The sequence below is a fragment of the Zalophus californianus genome, chromosome 11 (assembly GCF_009762305.2).
Source record: "Zalophus californianus isolate mZalCal1 chromosome 11, mZalCal1.pri.v2, whole genome shotgun sequence".
NCBI classification, from domain to species: domain Eukaryota; kingdom Metazoa; phylum Chordata; class Mammalia; order Carnivora; family Otariidae; genus Zalophus; species Zalophus californianus.
The window spans coordinates 18,585,207-18,607,931 of record NC_045605.1 but is presented as its reverse complement, the minus strand read 5'-3'; the positions used below and the strand labels follow the sequence as shown (position 1 = coordinate 18,607,931).

At 45.8% G+C, this 22,725-nt stretch overlaps 1 protein-coding gene and 1 pseudogene across 6 annotated transcripts in view; both read right to left on the bottom strand.

Moving 5' to 3' along the window:
• The window catches only part of UBASH3B (ubiquitin associated and SH3 domain containing B), a 147,733-nt gene extending 141,560 nt beyond the window's left edge, over positions 1-6,173 (bottom strand). For 2 of the 6 annotated variants that reach the window (XM_027579905.1, XM_027579902.1), the window contains exon 1: positions 5,165-6,171. In XM_027579905.1, the coding sequence (XP_027435706.1) occupies positions 5,165-5,325 (161 nt within the window). In that variant the 5' untranslated portion in view covers positions 5,326-6,171. Of the gene's footprint in view, positions 1-5,164 lie in introns of all 6 variants that reach the window. The other 4 variants (XM_027579903.1, XM_027579901.1, XM_027579907.2 and 1 more) reach the window with 3 other exon arrangements.
• Positions 6,174-8,537: 2,364 nt separating this feature from the next.
• On the bottom strand, positions 8,538-18,504 carry LOC113913732 (annotated as a pseudogene).
• Positions 18,505-22,725: the final 4,221 nt, after the last annotated feature.

Sequence of the window (22,725 nt, the reverse complement as noted above, 5' to 3'; positions counted from 1 at the left end):
CAAGAAGATGCGCTGTAGGATTCCGTTTCCTTGCAGATCTAGAAAATGCAAACTAATCTGTAGCGACAGAAAGCAGACCGGTTCCCCAGGAAGAGGGTGGAAAGGGGCACAAGGAGACTTTTAGGGGTGACAGGCAAGTGCTGGGTCTTGTGGTGGGGATGCCACGGGTGTATGCATTTGGCAAAACTGATCAATCTGTAAATAGATTTAGTTTCAGGTACATAAATGATACCTCAATAAAGTTAAAAATAACAATGCCTGTCAGTCTTCCCTTTTGAACCAGGGTCTCTGTGCAGCCTGGGAAGGTCACTGGACTCGCAGTTTTAGCTCAAGACTTTCATGGTGACTGGGCCCCATGCAGGTCAAGTGCCTGCTGAGCTCCTCCGAGCCTCAAGCCTCTTCATCTTTAAAACAAGTCTTCCATCCTGCACTGTACCCCAGAGGACTTCTGTGCCAATCAAGAGGGCTCTTTGGTGCATGAGAGCAATTTTCCGACTGCAAAATAACAGAGAGACGTAGAGGAACTTTTGTGTGGGTGCGCGGTCATGATGGGTAGCTTCGAGTCCTTTGCCCTGCCCATCTAGAAGGTCCCTCCAGCTCCAGGTGGTCCGCCGTTTGTGTCCTCTCTCTACCCAAGGCCCCCGGGGAAAGCAGCTACAGCAGCCCCCTCCACCAGAATCGGCCACAACTCGGAGATGCTGAGTTGACTGAGTACTTTTAGAGGCTCCAATGTCAACCACCAGGTAATCTGGAGAAGGCCAGAGAAACTGGATACTTTACTTCATGGGCCGTGCAAGGTGCCTTGCAATTCCATGTGCAGCCAGCTCTGAAGGTGTTTTATCTTTGGGCGCTGAGGCATAGCTAATGCAGCTTACTGTCCAAAGCGAAGTCAAAGATGCTTACGCCAGCTCTTTCCTTCTTCCACTGTCCTGCTCTTTGACTAGGTAGGCATTGTTCAAATATTCCCTGGAGGAAAAAAGGACGGGGCCTCTGCCACAGGTATATCTTTGCTGGAGATGTCAGCCAGCCAATCACCTCACCTCCTGTTCTTCCAATCAACACAATAAAACCATAATCCTCTCTGTCCGGTGTCCACGTTATATTTTCAACTATTCTAAGTCCTTTCCTGCCTGTGACTCACTGTGTCTTCACAAAGCCTCGTGAGCAACACAGGACAGGTGTTGCTGGGCACAGAAGCTGTGCAGGAATGTTGAGGAAAATGGAAGACCCAAGAGCTTCCTCAGTCAGAAGCTGGACTAGCGCTTGGGCCATGGAATCCCTGCTACCAAGTCCTTTTGCAAGACTGTATCTCTCCATCACCAGCAAACATTAAAGCCATTTGCTAGAGGCAGAGTTCTAGACACAGGCAGCCTCAAACCAAACCAACCAAAACAAAATTAAAGGTCAAAGGTGTATCGGCGAGGACTCCTCAAATTCAATGGTGAGGTGATGCTCACACCCTTGGCCTCAAGCTGCAGAAGATACAAGAGATAAGAGCTTCGCTCCCCCACAAACCACAGAGGCCAGTAGGGGATGGTATGAAATCAAGGAGCAAAGCAATAATCCCCCTCAGAGTTTCCCACCCACCTTCTCTCCTGGCCCCCAGACGTCCCCTTCCCCAGGCCTTTGTTCAGCACATCGTTCCTTTGCCTTCCCACCAAATTCACTCCAGTCTTCACCAAGCTGGACCTTTCTTTTTAGAATTTTTGGAATGGGAACTTTTAGAAGAGCTAACAGGTATAAGGGGGAAAAAAAAAAAAGGAAGGGATAGGCCATTTTGGCCCCTTGAAAGTTTCCTTCCTGAGGCCTCCCTAACACCTCCTTACCTGGTGCTCACACACACACACACACACACACACACACACACACACACACACAGACATACACACCCAGGAAAAATCGCTACTTCTCAGTCCTCCCTATGGCAGGTCCTTCTACAGCAGTGTTTGTGAACCGAAGGTAATAGGGTGGGATGGAAAAAACCTAGTTCAGCTCTGAGGGAGTGATGAGCTAGAGGGAACATACCCCGAGGTCACCCAGCTGGCTCAGTACTCCTCTCCCTTAGCTCTGTCAAGCAGTTAATAAGCATGCACGAATTAGTCCTGTTCCCCTCAGAGGGAGCCAGTGAGGCCCTGAGGAGTTAGGTGACTTATCCAAGACCACAGCACAACACGGGCTGGAATGGGACCTGGGCCTTGCTGGCCTGAGCTCTCTGCCGGCCCACCCAGAGCCCGGTGGAAGGTCTCCTCCTGCTGCTGCATAACACCAGACCCAGTTACACCCAAAGGAAAACCAGAGCTGTTGGCCTTGGCTACAACCAGTCTCTCAAAAGGGCTGTGTTCCAAACATCCCTCTCATCCCTCCTTGAGGCATCCCGGCCACGTCTCCCAGAACCCAGAAAATTATCACCGCTCCCCCCTGCTTGCAATTTCTTCACGCCCCTTCCTCTAAGGTTAAGGTCTAAGAAAGAGGCTTCTCAGAAGCTAAGCCCGATGCCCTGGCTCTCTGTCTTCTTAACTTGGCAGTCCAGGGAGAGTAGAACTAGATCAGGTAACAGCCAAGGGCTCTGCGCCCTCCCAGACAGGGAATGCGATGGAGACAGAACAGCAAAGCCAACTCCCCTCCTGCCCAGGCTGTTCCATGAGGACCCACTCGGTCACTCTTTCAGTAAAGAGAGGCAGTGCTAGTCATAATCCTACTAGCTGTGATAGGCTGAATAATGGCTCCCCAAAAGTTCTCCAAGTCCTAATCCCTGGAACCGTGAACATTGCCTTATGGTAAAAATAAAAGAAATAAAGGGGGGGGGAAGATTTTGCAGATGTGATAAAGGATCCTTAGATGGCAAGGCTATCTATCCTGAATGATCTGGAGAGGCCCTAAGAGCAATCACTAGTGTCTTTGCAGGAAAGAGGCAGAGGGAGATTCGACACAGATAGCAAAGCAATGTGACCGTGCATTCCGAGATCTCCTCGACCCACACGATGCAGCCACAAGCTGACCGATGCCAACAGCCACAAAGCCATGGATGAGGCAAGGGATGGCTTCTCCCCCGGAACCTCCAGAGGAAGCACAGCCCTGCCGACACCTTGATTTCATCCCAGTGACACTGATTTAGGGCTTCTTGCCTCCAGAACTAGGAGAAAATACATTTCCGTTGTTTTAAGCCACCCAGTTTGTGGCCGTTTGTTATAGCAGCCCCAGAAACTAATACAGTAGCTAACACCTAATAATCATCCACGACATGCCAGGCATTGCACTAAGCATTTTACGTACATTAACTCATTGTGCCTGGGCTCTGGATGTGAGGGTGAGCAGACACCCTGGCGGATTGAATCCCAGCCTTACTGCTTAGTGTTCTGACTCTGAGCAAGTTATATAACATTACTAAGCCTCTGTTTCCAAATGCATAAAATGGGCATACATGTTACCTTTCTCATTGTGTTGCTAGGAGGATACAATGGTTAATAAAGATAAAGTGCTTGGAATAGCATATAATAAGTACTCCCTAAATGCTAGCTATTATGAGATCTCAGGGGTTGAACCAGCCAAAATTAGACCATCATCCCAATCTGTTGGGACATGGACAAGACCTCCCGGACCCAGTGCAGGAAAAAAGATGCCGACGCCCCTTTAAAGCAGGTTTGAATAGCAAACATGACAGTCTGAGGAGTTCAGTTAAGTATTTCTTCCCTCAATTGAGTAACTTAGGTCCTTAATGTTGGCCTAGATGCCGGGGGGCCTGTGCTAATTCTGCAGCACTGCCCAGCAGACTCCCCAGCCCCTACCTCCTGGCCTTAAGGAGAGGCGTGCACAGCCATCCACCAGAATAAGGACATAACTTGCAGCATCCACACCTGACACAGCCCTGCAGAGCCCACCCCATTTTCTCTGTAACTCGGGCATCAGGAACTGGAGCCCCATCGCTTGGAAGTCAACTGGAGTGAAAAACATCAGTCTGTTTCCCGACTTTCCAAGGCCCACTTTCCTGACTGTCCCAGCGGGCTGGGTGGAAAGATAAAACCAGGGGCGTGCTTTGGTTACAAGGTCACAGCCAAGTTAGTAAAGAATAGAGTAAGCAAGGTTTGCCCAGAGGCTGGGGAAGGGTAACCTAGACTTGCCACCTGACAAAAGGGGGGAGAAAAAAAATTTTTTTTTTCATCAGCTTGGCCCTTCCTGATAAAGTTTGCCCAACTCTCCCGTTTAGGTGATGTCATTCAAAGAAGCAGCGCCCCCGCCCCCCCAGGATCGCAGGCCTTGTGTCCCCACCTAAGAAATTAACCAAAGGAGAAGGGCCTGGCCGCCGGGCCTTGGCTTCCTCCTAGGCAGGGTTCCAGCCCCACGGTCTTGGTTGACCAGCTTAAGAAGACTCCTGCTGCCACTGACCTGTGCAGGCGGCCAGGCCTCTTCCCAGCGGGCTCCAGGGACTGCCACCTGCGCTCGCTCAGCCCTTCCCCACCCCACCCTCCAAGGGTTAGAAGGATGAGGGAGGACAGCTCCCCTTCTTACTCTCAGGCACCCACAGATTTCCGCGCTGCCGTCACCACTGACGAGAACCCAGGTCCCCAGGAGGAATCGCTTCTCCTTCTCATTCCATCCTCCCTATCAATGAACACGCAGCAACACCCACGCGCCCGCTCCTCCTACTCCGGAGGGAGACCGAACCGGAGAGCGACATCCGGAGCTGGAAGCCGCTGCAGTGAGACCTCCGCCCCGAGGTCCCTTGCCCTTTCCCAGCCATCGGAGGATCCTCAGCCAGCCCAGCGTTCCGGATCCAGAGGGTGCCCGAATCCTCGGTGGGGCCCCGCCTCCCCGGGGGCCGGGCGCTGGAGACCTCGGGGAGCCCGCGAGACACCGGCTTAGCCCCACTACGGGGGCCGGCCGCCGGGCACGATACCTGGGAGCCGACGCCGGTGCCCTCGCCCGTGCCTCACCTCCGGCACTCTCAGCAGGGGCCCCCTCCCGCCCAGCGCTCCCGCGCGGCGCCTGCCCCGGCACCCGCGCCGGGAGGGGCCGAGTCCCGGGCCGCCCGCGCGCGGGTCCTGACCCGGCAGGTGGTGGGCAGCGGGGAGCGCGCCGCCCGGCCGGTCGGCGCGGGGAGGCGAGCCGGAGCGAAGCCGAGGGCCGGCCGCGGGGGGCGGCGAGGGGCGCGAGCCCTGCCACTTACGCGCGGGCTCTGGGGAAGCCCATGGAGAGCAGCACGTCCAGCGCCGATCCATGCTTGATGGTGCCCGGGCGCTGCTGGCGGCTCCTCCGCGGGGTGACTTTGCTGTACAGCTCCTCTCTCGCAGCCATGCCGAGCGGGCCGGGGTGGCCGTACTGAGCCATGGTTCAGCGGCCAGCCATTGCCGGGGAAAGCGCCCGAGCCACGAGCGTCCGGGAGGGAGCAGGGGAGGGGGCTCGGGGACCGGGCGCCGGGCGGGAGGCGGCGGCGGCGACGGAGGCGGCGCTCGGAGCTTCCCCAGAGTCGAGACTGACGCTTCCTGGTGAGGCCACCGGAGCCAGAGCGGCCCGCGGGCTGCTTGGGCCGGACCAGCCGTCAGCTGCTCGGGCCCCCGGGTGCCCCCAGCGCGGCGCCTGCAGCAGCCCTCTCTCCTCCGCCCCCTTCCTTCTCTGCTCCTAGCGGTCCGGGAATTTGCAATGAGTAATTTTTGAATGGATCAAAAAGGAAAAGGAGCCTTGTGGGCCGGCCCTGCCTTGCCAGTACCGAGGCCCCGCCCCTCTCTTAAAGCGACAGCGCTGCCCGAGCCTGCTCTGGCCGGCCGGGCTCAGGCTGTAGCGTCCGGGTGCTGCCGGGCGGAGTACTCGAACCAACGAGGCCTGCCTAGGTGCGTGGGTTCCGGGGAGTCGCTCCCAGGCCCCCAGTCTTCTCCACGGCTTACCCATAGAGCCAGCTGGGCCTCCAGACGCCAGATCAACCAGTGTCAGGTTTAATGTGGTTCATGTGGTTCTAGATGGGTTAATAATGGAAATTCGGCGAACTGCTGGATGACATTAATGAACCAGAGGGCCAAGCCCTGCAGGCCCAGATAAAAGGTTTTGCTTCCAAAAGACCCTGCAAAATCCGGAGCATTGGTATAGCCAGTGGAGACCAAGCTCCCATCAGCTGCCCAAGTGGCCACACCGAAGACCTACCCTGCTCTCCAGGACTGAGATAGTGACTTCAGGACAAAGATTGGGACCTCGGGCTCTCAAGCTTGGGAGGGGGGAGGGGTCGAGGCAGAGGGTAGGGTGGAAAAAAGAAGAGAAAGGGGAAGGTGGAAGGAGGAAGGAGGACAGGGAAAGTGGGAAGTGGAGGGAGGGTGGAGGGAGAGGGAACAGAGAAAGAACACTTTCTAATTATAAAAGGTGTTCAAAATGGAGTGGGTTGGTTTTCATTGAGCACCTTGTCAATGAAAGAATTCAAGGAAAGACTAGATAATCTTTGCTCAGTGGTGACATATAAGTGAATTTGCATCATGGGTTAGATAAAACTACTCCCACCTCAAAGAAGGTGGGAGTCTTAACCACACTCACCCCCACCCCGTACCCCACACAGTAAACTTGACTTGAGGATGTTAACGCTTTCTTTCTTTTCTTTCTTTCTTTTTTTTAAGATTTTATTTATTTGAGAGAGAGTGAGAGAGAGAACACGAGCAGGGAGAGTGCCAGGCAGAGGGAGAAGCAGGCTCCCCGCTGAGCAGGGAGCCTGACATGGGACTTGAACCCAGGACGCCGGGATCATGACCTGAGCCAAAGGCAGACGCTTAGCTGACTGAGCCACTCAGGCGCCCAATGCTCTTTCATTGGAGACAAACTTACTGTCTTCAGTCAAGGACAACAGCCCCACTTGGTTTAATGAAAAAGAGAGTAAACCCTAGCTGCTCTTTTTCAGGTAATAATAATAATAATAATACCGAACATGTACTGGACTCTCGTGTCCATCATTGTGCTAGGCATAGTACATAAACTGACTCATTGTTTACGACCCTTATGGGGTATGTACAATTATTTTCCCAGTTTGCCGATGACAAAACTTGGCTCAGAAAGGTTGAGGAAGATCATAGAGCTGCTAAGTGTATAATGAAAGCTTTTATCGACTGTGGTGCCCAGGTACGTTGCTTCTGCCTCTACGGCCCCATGCCCTTACCTGTGTGCATCATAGTAACCTAGCCTCACACATATGGGGTTCTCCAAAAATGTCAACTCCTTTCCCTGCCTAGAGCATGGGGAGGAATGGTGACCAGAGCCCATGAACAGTATTTTGATGCTGCTTTCTAAGTCATCTAAAGGTTTTACCAGGGGAAATGACACAGCTTAATTCTCTTGGGCTAGAATTGCTTCTCTAAAGAATGTCCAGTGGTGGTAGAAGTGGGGAGATAAGGACTGCCAGGGCTTAAGCAACAATGTGCATAATTCTGCCTTCTGCTTGTTTAAGGGATGAGGGAAAGTTCATGCTTCCTTGGTGAGAGCTTCTGCCAGAGCGTAGGAAGCTTCCTGGAGCCTTTTGCAGAGTGCTTTTCCAGAGCACAGAGCAAAAAGACAGGACTGGGCTGAGAAAACCATACCTAGTAGAGTAACCTCCGGGGGTGTGTTCAGTAAAGGATGCTGGACCTTACCCAATATTCTGAATTTCTTCCAAATGCCTGGGCTGAGAGTCAAAGGATCTGGAGGCTAGTCAGGAGGTAATAATGTCTGTGGAAGCATTTTGTGGAAACACGAAACAAATAATAACTTGAATTTATTGAGAACTTGCTATATGCTGGTGTTGTTCTTAGTTTCTTACATATATAACTCATTTAATCCCTTGACAAGACACTGAAGTAGGTCCTACCATATTACCAGTGGCCACTTTACCAGTGAAGATATTGACGTAGACAGAGGTCAAGTATCTTGTCCAAGGTCACAGGGCTAGTAAATGGTAGGGCCAGGATTTGAGCTCTTAAAATTTGTCCAAACAACCACTTATTGCCATGGTTATGATCATGAAAAGATGTCGACCATTAAAATAACTTGGTTACCTTTTGGACTTGTCCTATGCCTCTTGACACAAAATTGTTGATCTCTGTTTCTCCAGAAAAATGGAATTAATGGTCTCTCTCCCGCCTGTAGGCAAACTATGAGAGGAAATGGTGGCTATAAAAATAGTTTTAGGTAGCCTGGAAAAATCACTATGGAAAACCAGACTCCTTAGATGGGAACTGTTTGGTCTGGAGTGTTTTTACAGAAATCCCAGCCTGGCTTCCTCACCCTGCTTCACTCCTTACAGTTAGGACTGTTGCGATTTGTATCGCCCAGGATAGAGGGCTGGCAATTAGGATGCAATGTCCTTCACTTGTGTTACCTTTGAAACGCTTGGGGAAGCTTTATACATGTCCCTATTATTGTAGTACACAGGAAAGAGGGATGACTGTTTACCTGCCAGGATGTCTGACAGCAGAGGGAAGGAGGAGGGAGGCAGGAGAGGGGTCCTGACCCATCAGCATCGAGCTGCTCCCTCAGAAGGGACAGCACGTCATCCTGCCCCCCCCCCACACCAACAGGTCATATCAAAGTCCACCCTAGACCATGAACTTGTTTTTGTTCACGTCAGCACTGTTAAATTCCACTGCACTGTCCCCAGCGGCTTCCTTGGACTGGTAGCCCTCCTGAAAGGGTCACAGGGATGCCAGGATGGGTCCAGTTTACTGCGCTCAAAAGTTCAGAAGCCTGTCGTTGCCTTTTTCTTCTTTCTGTCTTTGAGAAAAGGTCAAGTGGCTGCAGAATGTTTCCAGTCCTGAGGGTTAGGATGTCGCTTTGGCAATGGAAGGTAGTTTTTGCATAACTGGGAATGATTTTAGCCCCCGGACTTCAAGGGGATTCCTCATGGCCAGAAGATTTTGAAACCGTGTGGTAAGGAAAAGAAAGGACGGGCATGGGAGGGCTCCAGCTCTGGGAATTGGGATGCCGAGGTGTTGGCTGTGACTTGCATATGTTCTCTGCCCATTTCTGGGCTTTAGCTTCTTCACCTGCCAAATGAGGGTGTTGGCTTTGGCTGGGGATCCCTTGGACTTTGCCAAGGGACCCTTTATGGGCAGGGGTTGTTGGCACTTAACTAAGTCACCCAGGAGCCCCAGGCAACTGAAGGTGGTGTGGGAGAAGCATGGCATCCTCTCATTCTCTTCTTGGAGCAGGGACACTTTGTCAACTTTGTATCATGGGCATTTTATGTAAGGTCTTCTGTGGCAAGATGGTTTAGAGGATCAAAAAACATCTTGAAAACCACTAAACTAGCTGATCTTTAATGCCCAGTCTAGTTCAGAGAGACCGTAATTTAGTAAATGGGAAAGTAAAGACGAATGGAGTGGAATTAGCAAAAGGGGAAGAGGCTGCTGGGAAGAGGGTGAAGGGTGGGCTGGGGAGAGAGAAGTTTCCACACAGGTAGCATGTTAGAGAAAGAGACTCTGCCAGTAGAAGAAATAATAATGATGTGACTCAACAGAATGCTACAATGTGAATCATATTGCAATATAAATGTATCAAATCAATGTTATATACCTTAAATTTACAGGATGTTATTTGTCAATTACACCTCTATAAAAGAAAACGTAAAAAAAAAAGTCATGTTAGTCCTGCCCTGTCCTGAGGCACAATTCTAACAGATCTAAGGACCTGGAGATTGGGGACTATTTCACAAAGTATTATATTTGTCTTTAAGACTCAGTACAGGCACATAGAAAGTCTGTGGTTGTATCTCTACAATTATCTGTGGGTTGTTTAATCTATGAAGCCATGTGACACAGGAGGAAAAACTAAGGCAGAAACACAGTTTGGAGCATCACTCCAAACCAACAAAAAGCTTCTATTTTTCTCACACATTGGAAAAATTAAGATTCCTCGCTCCGTTGCAAAAGGAAGACAGAGAGGGGAAGCTTTATTTATTTATTTATTTATGCCCATCTCTCAACAAAAATCCCAGCATATCATTCTGGAATCGTTGTTGGAGACACTCCATTGTCCCTTGTTTTCTCCTTGCAAGAACCTCATCCCAAATGTCATTGCCCCAGGGTTTGTGTTTCTGACTTGCCACATAACAATAGAAGTGTTGTGAAATATGGTGCAAGCTAAAAAAAAAAGGGTTTTCCCTCTTCTCACACAACTTCCGTTTTGTAAAGGCAGCAAAAGGGGAAATTTTATTTCTAAGAAATAGAATACAACTTAATAGCTAGGTATGAGGCAAACAAACCAGGACAAAAACCTTTCCCTTGATTTAAAAGAATGCAGGGGCATCTGGCTGGGTCCGTCAGTAGAGCACTCTTGATCCCAGGGTGGTAGGTTCCAGCTTCAAGTTGGGTGTAGAGATCACTTAAAAATAAAATCTTACAAAAATAAATAAAAGTAAAAGAGTGGAAACAATAGTCATGAACCAAGATACTTGGAAAAATAATTTTCACCATTTAAAAATTCAGTGGGGCTCCTGGGTGACTTAGTTAGGTGCTGACTTTTGATTTCAGCTAGGGTCTTGATCTCAGAGTCGTGAGTTCGAGATACATGTTGGACTCCACACTGGGTGTGGAGCCTACTTAAGAAAATTTAAAAAAATAATAATAATAAATAAATAAAATAAAAAATAAAAAAATAAAATTTCAGTGATCTTAGGGGTTGTAAGATATAATTTTTGAATATTTGTTTTTAAAAATGTAAGTTTATTTTAAAATTCTATAAAAGACATTTTATTTTTTAAATTTTTAAAAAATATTTTATTTATTTATTTGACAGAGAGAGAGAGAGAACAAGCACGGGGAGTGGCAGGCAGAGGCAGAGGGAGAAGCAGGCTCCCGGAAGAGCAGGGCGAGCCCAATGTGGGACTCGAATCCCAGGACCCCGGGATCATGACCTGAGCTGAAGGCAGTCGCTTAACCAACTAAGCCACCCAGGCGCCCTATAAAAGACATTTTAATGAATCTTTGTGGGATTGTGTACATTGCTTTAGATATGTTTTTCCAATTCATGAATAATATATTGAAAAAAAAAACAACAGGCCTCAGATGGAGTCACATTTGCTAAACCCCACCAAGATTTTTATTTAAATTTTTATTTTTTAATTTAAATTAATTAACATATAATGTATTATTAGTTTCAGAGGTAAAGGCCAGTGATTCATCAGTCTTATATACTACCCAGTGCTCATTATACCACGTGCCTTCCTTAACGCCCATCATCCAGTTACCCCATCCCCCTATTCCCCTCCAGGGATCCTCTGTTTCCTATGATTAAGAGTCACTTATGGTTTGTCTCCCTCTCTGATTTCATCTTGTTTTATTTTTTCCTCTCTACCCCTATGATCCTCTGTTTTGTTTCTTAAATCCCACATGAGTGAGATCATATGATAATTGTCTTTCTCTGATTGACTCATTTCGCTTAGCATAATACCCTCCAGTTCCATCCACATCATTGCAAATGGCAAGATTTCTTTTTTTTTTTGATAGCTGAATAGTATTCCATTATATATATACCACACCTTCTTTGTCCATCCATCTGTTGATGGACATCTGGGCTCTTTCCATAGTTTGGCTATTGTGGACATTGCTGCTATAAACATTGGGGTGCCAGTGCCCCTTTGGATCCCTACATCTGTATCTTTGGGGTAAATACCCAGTAGTGCAATTGCTGGGTCATAGGGTAGCTCTATTTTCAACTTTTTGAGGACCCTCCATACTGTTTTCCAGAGTGGCTACAACAGCTTGCATTCCCACCAACAGTGTAGGAGGGTTCCCCTTTCTTTGCATCTTCACCAACATCTGTCTGTTCCTGAGTGGTTAATTTTAGCCATTCTGACTGGTGTGAGGTGATATCTCATTGTGGTTTTGATTTGTATTTCCCTGATGCCGAGTGATGTTGAGCATTTTTTCATGTGTCTGTTTGGCCATTTGGATGTCTTCTTTGAAGAAATGTCTGTTCATGTCTTCTGCTCATTTCTTGATTATTTGTTCTTTGGATGTTGAGTTTGAGAAGTTCTTTATAAATTTTGGATACTAGCCCTTTATCTGATATGTTATTTGCAAATATCTTCTCCCATTCTGTTGGTTGTCTTTTGGTTTTGTTGACTGTTTCCTTTGCTGTGCAAAAGCTTTTTATCTTGATGAAGTCCCAATAGTTCATTTTTGCCCTTGCTTCCCTTGCCTTTGGAGATGTGTCTAGCAAGAAGTTGCTGTGGCTGAGGTCACAGAGGTTGCTGCCTGTGTCCTCCTCTAGGATTTTGATGGATTCCTTCTCACATTTAGGTCTTTTATCCATTTTGAGTTTATCAGTTTCATTCTTCTGCATGTGGCTGTCCAATTTTCCCAACACCATTTGTTGAAGAGATTGTCTTTTTTCCATCAGATATTCTTTCCTGCTTTGTCAAAGATGAGTTGACCGTAGAGTTGAGGGTCCATTTCTGGGTTCTCTATTCTGTTCCAATGATCGATGTGTCTGTTTTTGTGCCAGTACCATACTGTTTTGATGACTGCAGCTTTGTAATAGAGCTTGAAGTCTGGGATTGTGATGCCACCAGCTTTGGTTTTCTTTTTCAACATTCCTTTGGCTATTTGGGGTCTTTTCTGGTTCCATACAAATTTTAGGATTACTTGTTCCAACTCTGTGAAAGAAGTTGATGGTATTTTGATAGGGATTGCATTGAATGTATAGATTGCTCTAGGTAGCAGGACATTTTAACAATATTTGTTCTTCTAGTTCATGAGCATTTCTTTGTGTCTTCCTCAATTTCTTTCAGGAATGTTCTATAGTTTTTAGAGTACAAGTCCTTTGCCTCTTTTGTGAGGTTTATTCCTATATATCTTATGGTTTTGGGTGCAATTGTAAATGGGATCGACTCCTTAATTTCTCTTTCTTCTGTCTCATTGTTAGTGTATAGAAATGCAGCTGATTTCTGTGCATTGATTTTATATCCTGCCACTTTGCTGAATTCCTGAATGAGTTCTAGCAATTTTGGGGTGGAGTCTTTTGGGTTTTCCCCATAGAGTATCATGTCATCAGCGAAGAGTGAAAGTTTGACTTCTTCTTTGCTGATTCAGATGCCTTTTATTTCTTTTCGTTGTCTGATTGCTGAGGCCAGGACTTCTAGTACTATGTTGAACAACAGTGGTGATAGTGGACATCCCTGCCTTGTTCCTGACCTTAGGGGAAAAGCTCTCAGTTTTTCCCCATTGAGAATGATATTTGTTGCGGGCTTTTCATATGTGGCTTTTATGATATTGAGGTATGTTCCTTCTATCCCTACACTATGAAGAGTTTTAATCAAGAAAGGATGCTGTCAAATGCTTTTTCTGCATCAATTGAGAAGATCATATGACTCTTGTCCTTTCTTTTATTAATGTAGTGTATCACGTTGATTGACTTGTGGATGTTCAACCACCCTTGCAGCCCAGGAATAAATCCCACTTGATCGTGGTGAATAATCCTTTTAATGTACTATTGGATCCTATTGGCTAGTATCTTGGTGAGAATTTTTGTATCCATATTTATCAGGGATATTGGTCGGTAATCCTTCTTTTTGATGGTTTTTTTTTTTTAAGATTTTATTTATTTATTTATTTATTTGACACAGAGAGAGATAGAGAGAGCACAATCAGGGGAAGCAGCAGAGGGAGAGGGAGAAGCAGGCTCCCCCAATGAGCAGGGAGCCGACGCAGGACTCAATCCCAGGACCCAGGGATCATGTTCTGAGCTGAAGGCAGATGCTTAGCCGACTGAGCCACCTAGGTTCCCCTTGATGGGCTCTTTGTCTGGTTTTGGTATCAAGGTAATGCTGGCCTCATAGAAAGAGTTGGGAAGTTTTCCTTCCCTTTCTATTTTTTGAAACAGCTCCAGAAGAATTGATATTAATTCTTCTTTAAATGTTTGGTAGAATTCCCTTGGGAAGCCATCCAGCCCTGGACTCTTGTTTGTTGGGAGATTTTTGATTACTGCTTCAATTTCCCTGCTGGTTATGGGTCTGTTCAGGTTTTCTATTTCTTCCTGGTTCAGTTTTGGTAGTTTTACATCTCTAGGAATGCATCCATTTCTTCCAGATTGCCTAATTTGTTGGCACATAGTTGCTCATAATATGTTTTTGTAATTGTTTGTATTTCTTCAGTGTTGGTTGTGATCTCTCCTCTTTCACTCATGATTTTATTTATTTGGGTCCTTTTTCTTTTCTTTTTGATAAATCTGTCCAGGGGCTTATCAATCTTATTAATTCTTTCAAAGAACCAGCTCCTAGTTTTGTTGATCTGTACTGTTCTTTTGGTTTCTATCTCACTGATTTCTGCTCTAATCTTTATTAATTCTCTTCTCCTGCTGGGTTAAGGCTTTATTTGCTGTTCTTTCTCCAGCTCCTTTAAGTGTAAGTTTAGGCCCACCAAGATTTAATACCTAACCTAATTGCAATTTCAGCCTTTCTCTGGAGTGGAATTTTTTTTATTATTATTATGTTATGTTAATCACCATACATTACATCATTAGTTTTTGAGTGGAATTTTTAAACTGATCAGTCCAGGATATGCTGATCAGCTCTAGTAAGGTAATCTACTTAAGACCCTTGCCTTCCCCCTAAGGGAAGGTGACCTTGCCTTGAACTATCCTTTCTTTTCTTTTGCTAGTTAACCCCCTGGTCCCATCCTGGTTCTGCCTAGAATATCTGTCCATTTTGCACAGCTCCTGGGTGTCCCTCTCTCCTTGCTAGGTGGGATGCTGCCTGATTCATAAATTGTTGAATAAAGCTGATTTGACCTTCACATTTACTCAGTTGAATTTTGGCTTTTAATAATATAATATAAACATAAATAACTTATGACCTATACAAACGGGGAAAATTTTGCTTATGCCAAGCCATAGGTAGAATAATACTCTGGCCAGTGATATGTTTTGCATCTTTACTCCGGGAATGAAAATATTAAAAGTGCCTCCCTCACCCTCTGCCTGCCCTATCCTATCCCCAAACCACCCCAGAAGGTGTTTAGCCACACCTTATGACAAGTCCCATTCTCTGATAGGTTTGGAAAATAAGCAAGACAATTTACTTCTGTTGACTCATCTTTCAAATGGAAACAAACATATTTAACTCATAGGGTTTTTGTGATAATTAAGTGGATCAAGAATATGAAAATACTAAGCAAGGTGCCACATGCTGGGTGCCACTTGTTAATGAAACTGTTTTTTCCCTGTGTACTGCTCCTCTTCCCATTCTCATGACATGTAGTTTCTTTGTTTAATTAGATCTCAGGACTGCAGAATTAGATTAATCACGATCCATGGTCCATATGGCTCAATTTGAGCTATTTAGCTAGTTTCTATTATCAGTTCATTTTTATTTTTATTTTTTTCAATCCTGTCTCTCTTTTTTTAGTTTTTTTAAATTTTATTGTTATGTTAATCACGATATATTACATCATTTGTTTTGGTGTAGTGTTCCATGATTCATTGTTTGTTCATAACACCCAGTGCTCCATGCAGAATGTGCCCTCTTTAATACCCATCACCAGGCTAACCCATCCCCCTACCCTCCTCCCCTCTAGAAACCTCAGTTTGTTTTTCAGAGTCCATCATCTCTCCTGGTTCGTCTCCCCCTCTGACTTACTCCCCTTCATTCTTCCTCTCCTGCTATCTTCTTCTTTTTCTTTTTTCTTAAAATATGTTGCATTATTTGTTTCAGAAGTACACATCTGTGATTCAACAGTCTTACACAATTCACAGCGCTCACCGTAGCACATACCCTCCCCAATGTCTATCACCCAGCCACCCCATCCCTCCCACCCCCGACCACTCCAGCAACCCTCAGTTTGTTCCTGAGATTAAGAATTCCTCATATCAGTGAGGTCATATGATACATGTCTTTCTCTGATTGACTTATTTCACTCAGCATAACACCCTCCAGTTCCATCCACGTCGTTGCAAATGGCAAGATCTCATTCCTTTTGATGGCTGCATAATATTCCATTGTGTATATATACCACCTCTTCTTTATCCATTCATCTGTCGAAGGACATCTTGGCTCTTTCCACAGTTTGGTTATTGTGGACATTGCCGCTATAAACATTGGGGTGCACGTACCCCTTCGGGTCCCTACATTTCTATCTTTGGGGTAAATACCCAGTAGTGCAATTGCTGGATCGAATGGTAGCTCTAATTTCAACTGTTTGAGGAACCTCCATACTGTTTTCCAGAGGGGTTGCACCAGCTTGCATTCCCACCAACAGTGTAGGAGGGTTCCCCTTTCTCCACATCCCCGCCAACATCTGTCGTTTCCTAACTTGTTCATTTTAGCCATTCTGATGGGTGTGAGGTGGTATCTCATTGAGGTTTTGATTTGGATCTCCCAGATGTGTCTGTTGGCCATTTGGATGTCTTCTTTGGAAAAATGTCTGTTCATGTCTTCTGCCCATTTCTTGATTGGATTATTTGTTCTTTGGGTGTTGAGTTTGATAAGTTCTTTATAGATTTTGGATACTAGCCCTTTATCTGATATGTCATTTGCAAATATTTTCTCCCATTCTGTCGGTTGTCTTTTGGTTTTGTGGACTGTTTCTTTTGCTGTGCAAAAGCTTTTTATCTTGATGAAATCCCAATAGTTCATTTTTGCCCTGGCTTCCCGTGCCTTTGGTGATGTTTCTAGGAAGAAGTTGCTGTGGCTGAGGTCGAAGAGGTTGCTACCTGTGTTCTCCTTTAGGATTTTGATGGACTCCCGTCTCACGTTTAGGTCTTTCAACCATTTGGAGTCTATTTTTGTGTGTGGTGTAAGGAAATGGTCCAGTTTCATTCTTCTGCATGTGGCTGTCCAATTTTCCCAACACCATTTGTTGAAGAGATTGTCTTTTTTCCCTCAGATATTCTTTCCTGCTTTGTCAAAGATGAGTTGACCATAGAGTTGAGGGTCCATTTCTGGGCTCTCGATTCTGTTCCATTGATCTATGTGTCTGTTTTTGTGCCAGTACCATACTGTCTTGATGATGACAGCTTTGTAATAGAACTGGAAGTCCAGAATTGTGATGCCGCCAGCTTTGCTTTTCTTTTTCAATATTCCTCTGGCTATTCGGGGTCTCTTCTGGTTCCATCCAAATTTTAGGATTATTTGTTCCATTTCTTTGAAAAAAGTGGATGGTATTTTGATGGGGATTGCATTGAATGTGTAGATTGCTCTAGGTAGCATTGACATCTTCACAATGTTGGTTTTCCCAATCCATGAGCATGGAACATTTTTCCATTTCTTTGTGTCTTCTTCAATTTCTTTCCTGAGTATTTTATAGTTTTCTGAGTACAGATCCTTTGCCTCTTTGGTTAGATTTATTCCTAGGTATCTTATGGTTTTGGGTGCAATTGTGAATGGGATCAACTCCTTGATTTGTCTCTCTTCTGTCTTGTTGTTGGTGTATAGGAATGCCACTGATTTCTGTGCATTGATTTTATAGCCTGCTACTTGACTGAATTCCTATATGAGTTCTAGCAGTTTTGGGGTGGAGTCTTTTGGGTTTTCCACATATAGTATCATATCATCTGCAAAGAGTGAGAGTTTGACTTCCTCTTTGCCGATTTGGATGCCTTTGATTTCTTTTTGTTGTCTGATTGCTGTGGCTAGGACTTCTAATACTATGTTGAATAGCAGTGGTGATAGTGGACATCCCTGCCGCGTTCCTGACCTTAGGGGAAAAGCTCTCAGCTTTTCCCCATTGAGAATGATATTCGCTGTAGGTTTTTCGTAGATGGCTTTTATGCTATTGAGGTATATACCCTCTATCCCTATACTCTGAAGAGTTTTGATCAAGAAAGGATGCTGTACTTTGTCAAATGCTTTTTCTGCGTCTATTGAGAGGATCATATGATTCTTGTTCTTTCTTTTGTTAATGTATTGTATCACGTTGATTGATTTGCGGATGTTGAACCAGCCTCAATCCTGTCTCTTTATTAAAGAGAGCTAGAAAGAGACTATACCTGGCAACCAAGGAGTGAGATACTGGGCAGAAAGGTGGGGTGGGCTCAGGTGCTGGGGCCTCAAGGGGCCCAGGAGACCTGTTCCTAGCAGTGGCTGAAGAGATACCCAAGGATGAGCTTTCAGGCACCGGGGCAACCAGCTGGTTCTGCAGGGGGTGCAGGGTGAACTGGGCTGGACTGGAATTTCCCTGAGGCCGTCGAGGTCTATCTGGATCATCCACTGGTCCTGACCCTGTTTGTTGCTTCCCTTGTCCACCTCATTGACTTCTCCAGCTTCTGGTGACTCCTTGTGGTTGTTCCTCTCATCCGTGTTCTGCATGTCCTCAACATCCTCTTCACTATCCGCATCATCATCCTCACCCTCCTCTTCCTTGTCATGATGGCGCTCTCAGGACAGCTTGCCAATAGGCACCAGGTTTTCGTCTCTGTCTGCGATGCTCTGGAGTCAGGCCCAATCGTCTTGTTCTTGCTGCTGCTGCAGCTCCGTCTCGTCCACACAGGGTCGATCCAGATTAAACCCCAGTGCTCGGTCATACCGCGGAAGAGTGAGGGAAACAAGGTGGACATGGCTCCTAGACTGAGGTAAAGGGTCAGGTGAATCCAGCTTTCAGATGTGTTTAGTTGGGGTTTTTATTGGCTTACAATACAATTTGGGGGTAGGGTGGAGTAGAAGGTAGCAGGGAAGCAGCTCTTGAGTCCGGGCTTCACCACGTACTAGCTGTTTGACCTTGGCCAAGTCACTGAACCCCCCTGAGCCTCAGTTTCCTTATCATGCCAGGAGGCAGCAGCTGGCTATCAGTTCATTTTTAATAATACAATAATCATCCACAAACCCTTCACCTACAGCAAAAGTGAGGACCTTGACAATAACCTACATCTTATCCAATGACCACTCTCTCCTCCAATGAGCCCATCCCCTGCCTCCCCATGCCCCAGGATCTTTATCCTGTGTTTTATAGTCATCATTTCCTTGTTTTCCTTTTCATTTAACTTTATTGAATCTATAAGTACTCCTAAAAAGGATACCTAAACATTTTTAGATGTTTTTAATATCACAAAATGTATAATGCTGTTTGAAACCTTTTTGGGTTTCCTGTCTTTTGTTCAGTAGTATATGGCTAACATATAGCCATACTGGTGAATGTTGGATCATTCATTGATCTGATTGATGTATAATTGTCATGTTTGGATGATTTATAAGTTTTTGCTTTTATGACTCTTACCACTATGAACACTGTTTACATGCCTCCAGCTGTACATGTATAACAATTACTCTTGGGTATATCCCTAGAAGGAGTCATCTTCAACTTAGAAGGTAGTACAAAATGTTCTCCAAAGTTGTTATGAGACAGGGGGATTGAATGACTCCATAAAAATCTGTGTTTTGTTCCTTTTCTTGTTCCTATTCTTGCTAGGACCGGTATTCCCCCACCTCACTATACACATGCGTCATAACGCAAATACCGTTGTCTTCCTTGTAAGGGACAAGAAGTGAATGATTTCTCTCAAATAGATAACATCTAAGGAAGGACCAGGTGAGAATGACAAGGTGGAGCCATCATTTGCATTTTCCTGACCACCAGCGCTAGACACATCTCCATACCAAGACTCTCTGGCTCCGAGGAATAATACCTGGGCCCTCATCTTTGTTCTAACCAGTTCCTGGATGCCTGAGAGGACACATACCACAGACTGCCATCCTCAATAAAAACCCCAGATCCTGAACATAGACAAGATTCCCCGCTTTCCTGTCTGAGTCTCCTGGACATTCTGTGTGTACCTACACTCTCTCTATACCTTCAGTAAAGTCTGCTTTCGCCTCCTGCTGGCTAAGGTTTAATTTCTATCCCTGCGCACAGCCAGAGACCCTACCCTCTTGGCTGGTCTTATGGGGCCCCCTCTCACAACCTCTCACAACCTCTCACAACCTTGGACTAGCCTGCCAGCATCAGTAACGCCAATTTATATTCCCACCAGCAGCACATAAGAGATCTCTTCGCACTGTAGTTGCCTGTAGCTATGTAATTATTCTGTATTCTAGACTATTCTACAAGCCACCTCAGGATAAGGTAATATCTTTAGAGAGGGGCACCTGGGTGGCTCAGTCGTTAAGCGTCTGCCTTCGGCTCAGGTCATGATCCCAGAGTCCTGGGATCGAGCCCCGCATCGGGCTCCCTGCTCAGCGGGAAGCCTGCTTCTCCCTCTCTCACTCCCCCTGCTTGTGTTCCCCCTCTTGCTGTCTCTCTCTCTCTCTGTCAAATAAATAAAATCTTTTAAAAAACTATCTTCAGAGAGATCAAGAGTATGGGGTCTATGACTACTTCTACTTTCTTCCTCATTAGCCATGTGACCTTGAACAAATTCATTCATTCAACAATTATTCACTGAACATCTACTATGTGCTGAAGACATAGAAATGAACAAGATAAAGTCCCTGTTCCCACAGAGTCTATATGCCAGTAAGGAGAAGCAGATAATAAAGGAGTTAATAGAAATTCCATACAATGATATGTCCAATGAAGAAAGGAAAGCCATGATGTGCTAAAGAGTGACTGAGTGGGGAGCTACTTTAGCCCAAGGAGGTAGGGAAGGTCACTTGTGTGAGAGGACCTCAGATCTGAACGACAAGAAGGAGGCAGCCCAATGAAGATGTGGATGGATGGAGTTGGAGGCAGAGGGCAGAGAAAAAGCAGAGGCTCTCAGGAGAGAATGCTCAAAGGTGAGGATGTGGAAAAAAGGAAACCCTCTCAACACTGTTGGTGGGAAGGCGAGCTGCTGCAGCCACTGTGGAAAACAGTATGGAGGTTCCTCAGAAAGTTAAAAATAGAGCTACCCTACAACCCAACAATTGCACTACTAGGTGTTTATCCAAAGGATACAAACATAGTGATTCAAAGAGGTACCTGCACCCCAATGTTCATAGCAGCAAAGTCCACAATAGCTACACTGTGGAAAGAGCCAAGATGTCCATTGACAGATAAATGGATAAAGAAGATGTGCTATATATATATATATGTATACACACACACACACACACACACACACACACACACACACACACACAATGGACTATTACTCAGCTATCGGAAAGAATGAAATCTTTCCATTTGCAATGATGTGGTTGGAACTAGAGGGTATGATGCTAAGTGAAATAAGTCAATCAGAGAAAGACAAATGCTGCATTATTTCATTCATATGTGGAACTTAAGAAACAAAACAGATGAACATAGGGGAAGGGAAGGAAAAATAAAATAAGATGAAAACAGAGAGGGAGGCAAACCATAAGAGACTCTTAACTCTAGGAAACAAACTGAGGGTTGCTGGAGGGGAGAGGCGTGGGGGGATGTGGTAACTGTGTGATGGGCATGTAGGAGGGCACGTGATGGAATGAGCACTGGGTGTTGTATGCAACTGATGAATCACTGAACTCTACCTCTGCAACTAATAATACACTATATGTTAACTAATTGAATTTAAATAAAAAAAGTCAAAAAAAAAAAGAAGGAACATAAGGAAGGGCGTGGCTGTAGAAGCACATGGCGTCTGGAGAGTTCAGGCAGGCGACGGGTATGTCAGAGCCAGCTAGAGTAGCTGGTCAGAGCCCACTGTCTAATCCCTGGGAATGCCTGGAGCCAGTGGTGAAACCAACAGCAGCTGGAAATCAACCCTGGTGGGAGTATTCCCAGTACTACCTGGCAAGTGCGTCCCCGGGGCTGCTCCCCACCGCCCTGAGCGTGAGTAGTTACTGAGCAGATGCAGTTAAAAAGTGAGACGGAGTTATTTAACCTCTCACAACCTAATCTCAAGGGGTTGCTGTGAGAATTAAATGAGCTGGTATGCATAAAGCCCAGGGCACATGCCGAGTGCTCAATGATTAAAGAGACTTGCCTGCTTCTGCCAATTTTTGAGCTCCTTCCCCAGCCTCGCTGCCTTCCAACACTCTGTTCACGATGATCTGTGGAGGAAAAAAGAACAAACATAGGTTGAGTGGTTGCTTTATGCTCAGACTTTCACATATTATTCATTATTCCATACCATCAGCAACACTGTCAGGCAGATATCTATATGGGCAGTTCACTGATCAATTTAATTTCGGAGAGTTTATATTACTTGCCAAGGTTACACAGCTGCTAAGTGTTGGAACTGGCGTGAAAAACTAAGACATTTGAATCTGACTTCAGGGCCTATTACAATGAGTCTTAATTAAATTAATATCAATTAAAAATATTTTTAAAGATTTTATTTATTTATTCATGAGAGACAGAGAGAGAGGCAGAGGCAGTGGGAGAAGCAGGCTCCCTGCTGAGGACGGAGCCCGATACGGGGCTCCATCCCAGGACCCTGGGATCATGACCTGAGCCAAAGTCAGATGCTTAACCAACTGAGCCACCCAGGCGCCCTCAATTAAAATATTTTAATAGGCAACTCATTTCAGTGGATAATACATTTCAGTGAGCCACATGACTGTTGGCAGTAGGAGGTGGGGCCTGTGGGGGGTGGTGATCAGGTCAGGAGTGTGCAGCCCCCATGAATGGGATTAGTGTCCTTATACAAGAAGCCCCAGAGAGCTCCCTTTCCCCTCCCACCACGTGAGGACACAGCGAGAAGTCTACAACCCCAAGGAGGGCCCTCACCCGATCACACTGGCACCCTGGTCTCAGAATTTCAGCCTCTGGAATTGTGAGAAATAACCTTCTGTTGTTTATTAGCCACCCAGTCTGTGGTATTTTATTATAGCAGCTAACAGACTGACACAAGGGCAAGTCAAACCTCAAAATACTGCTCATTCTTCAAGACTCAATG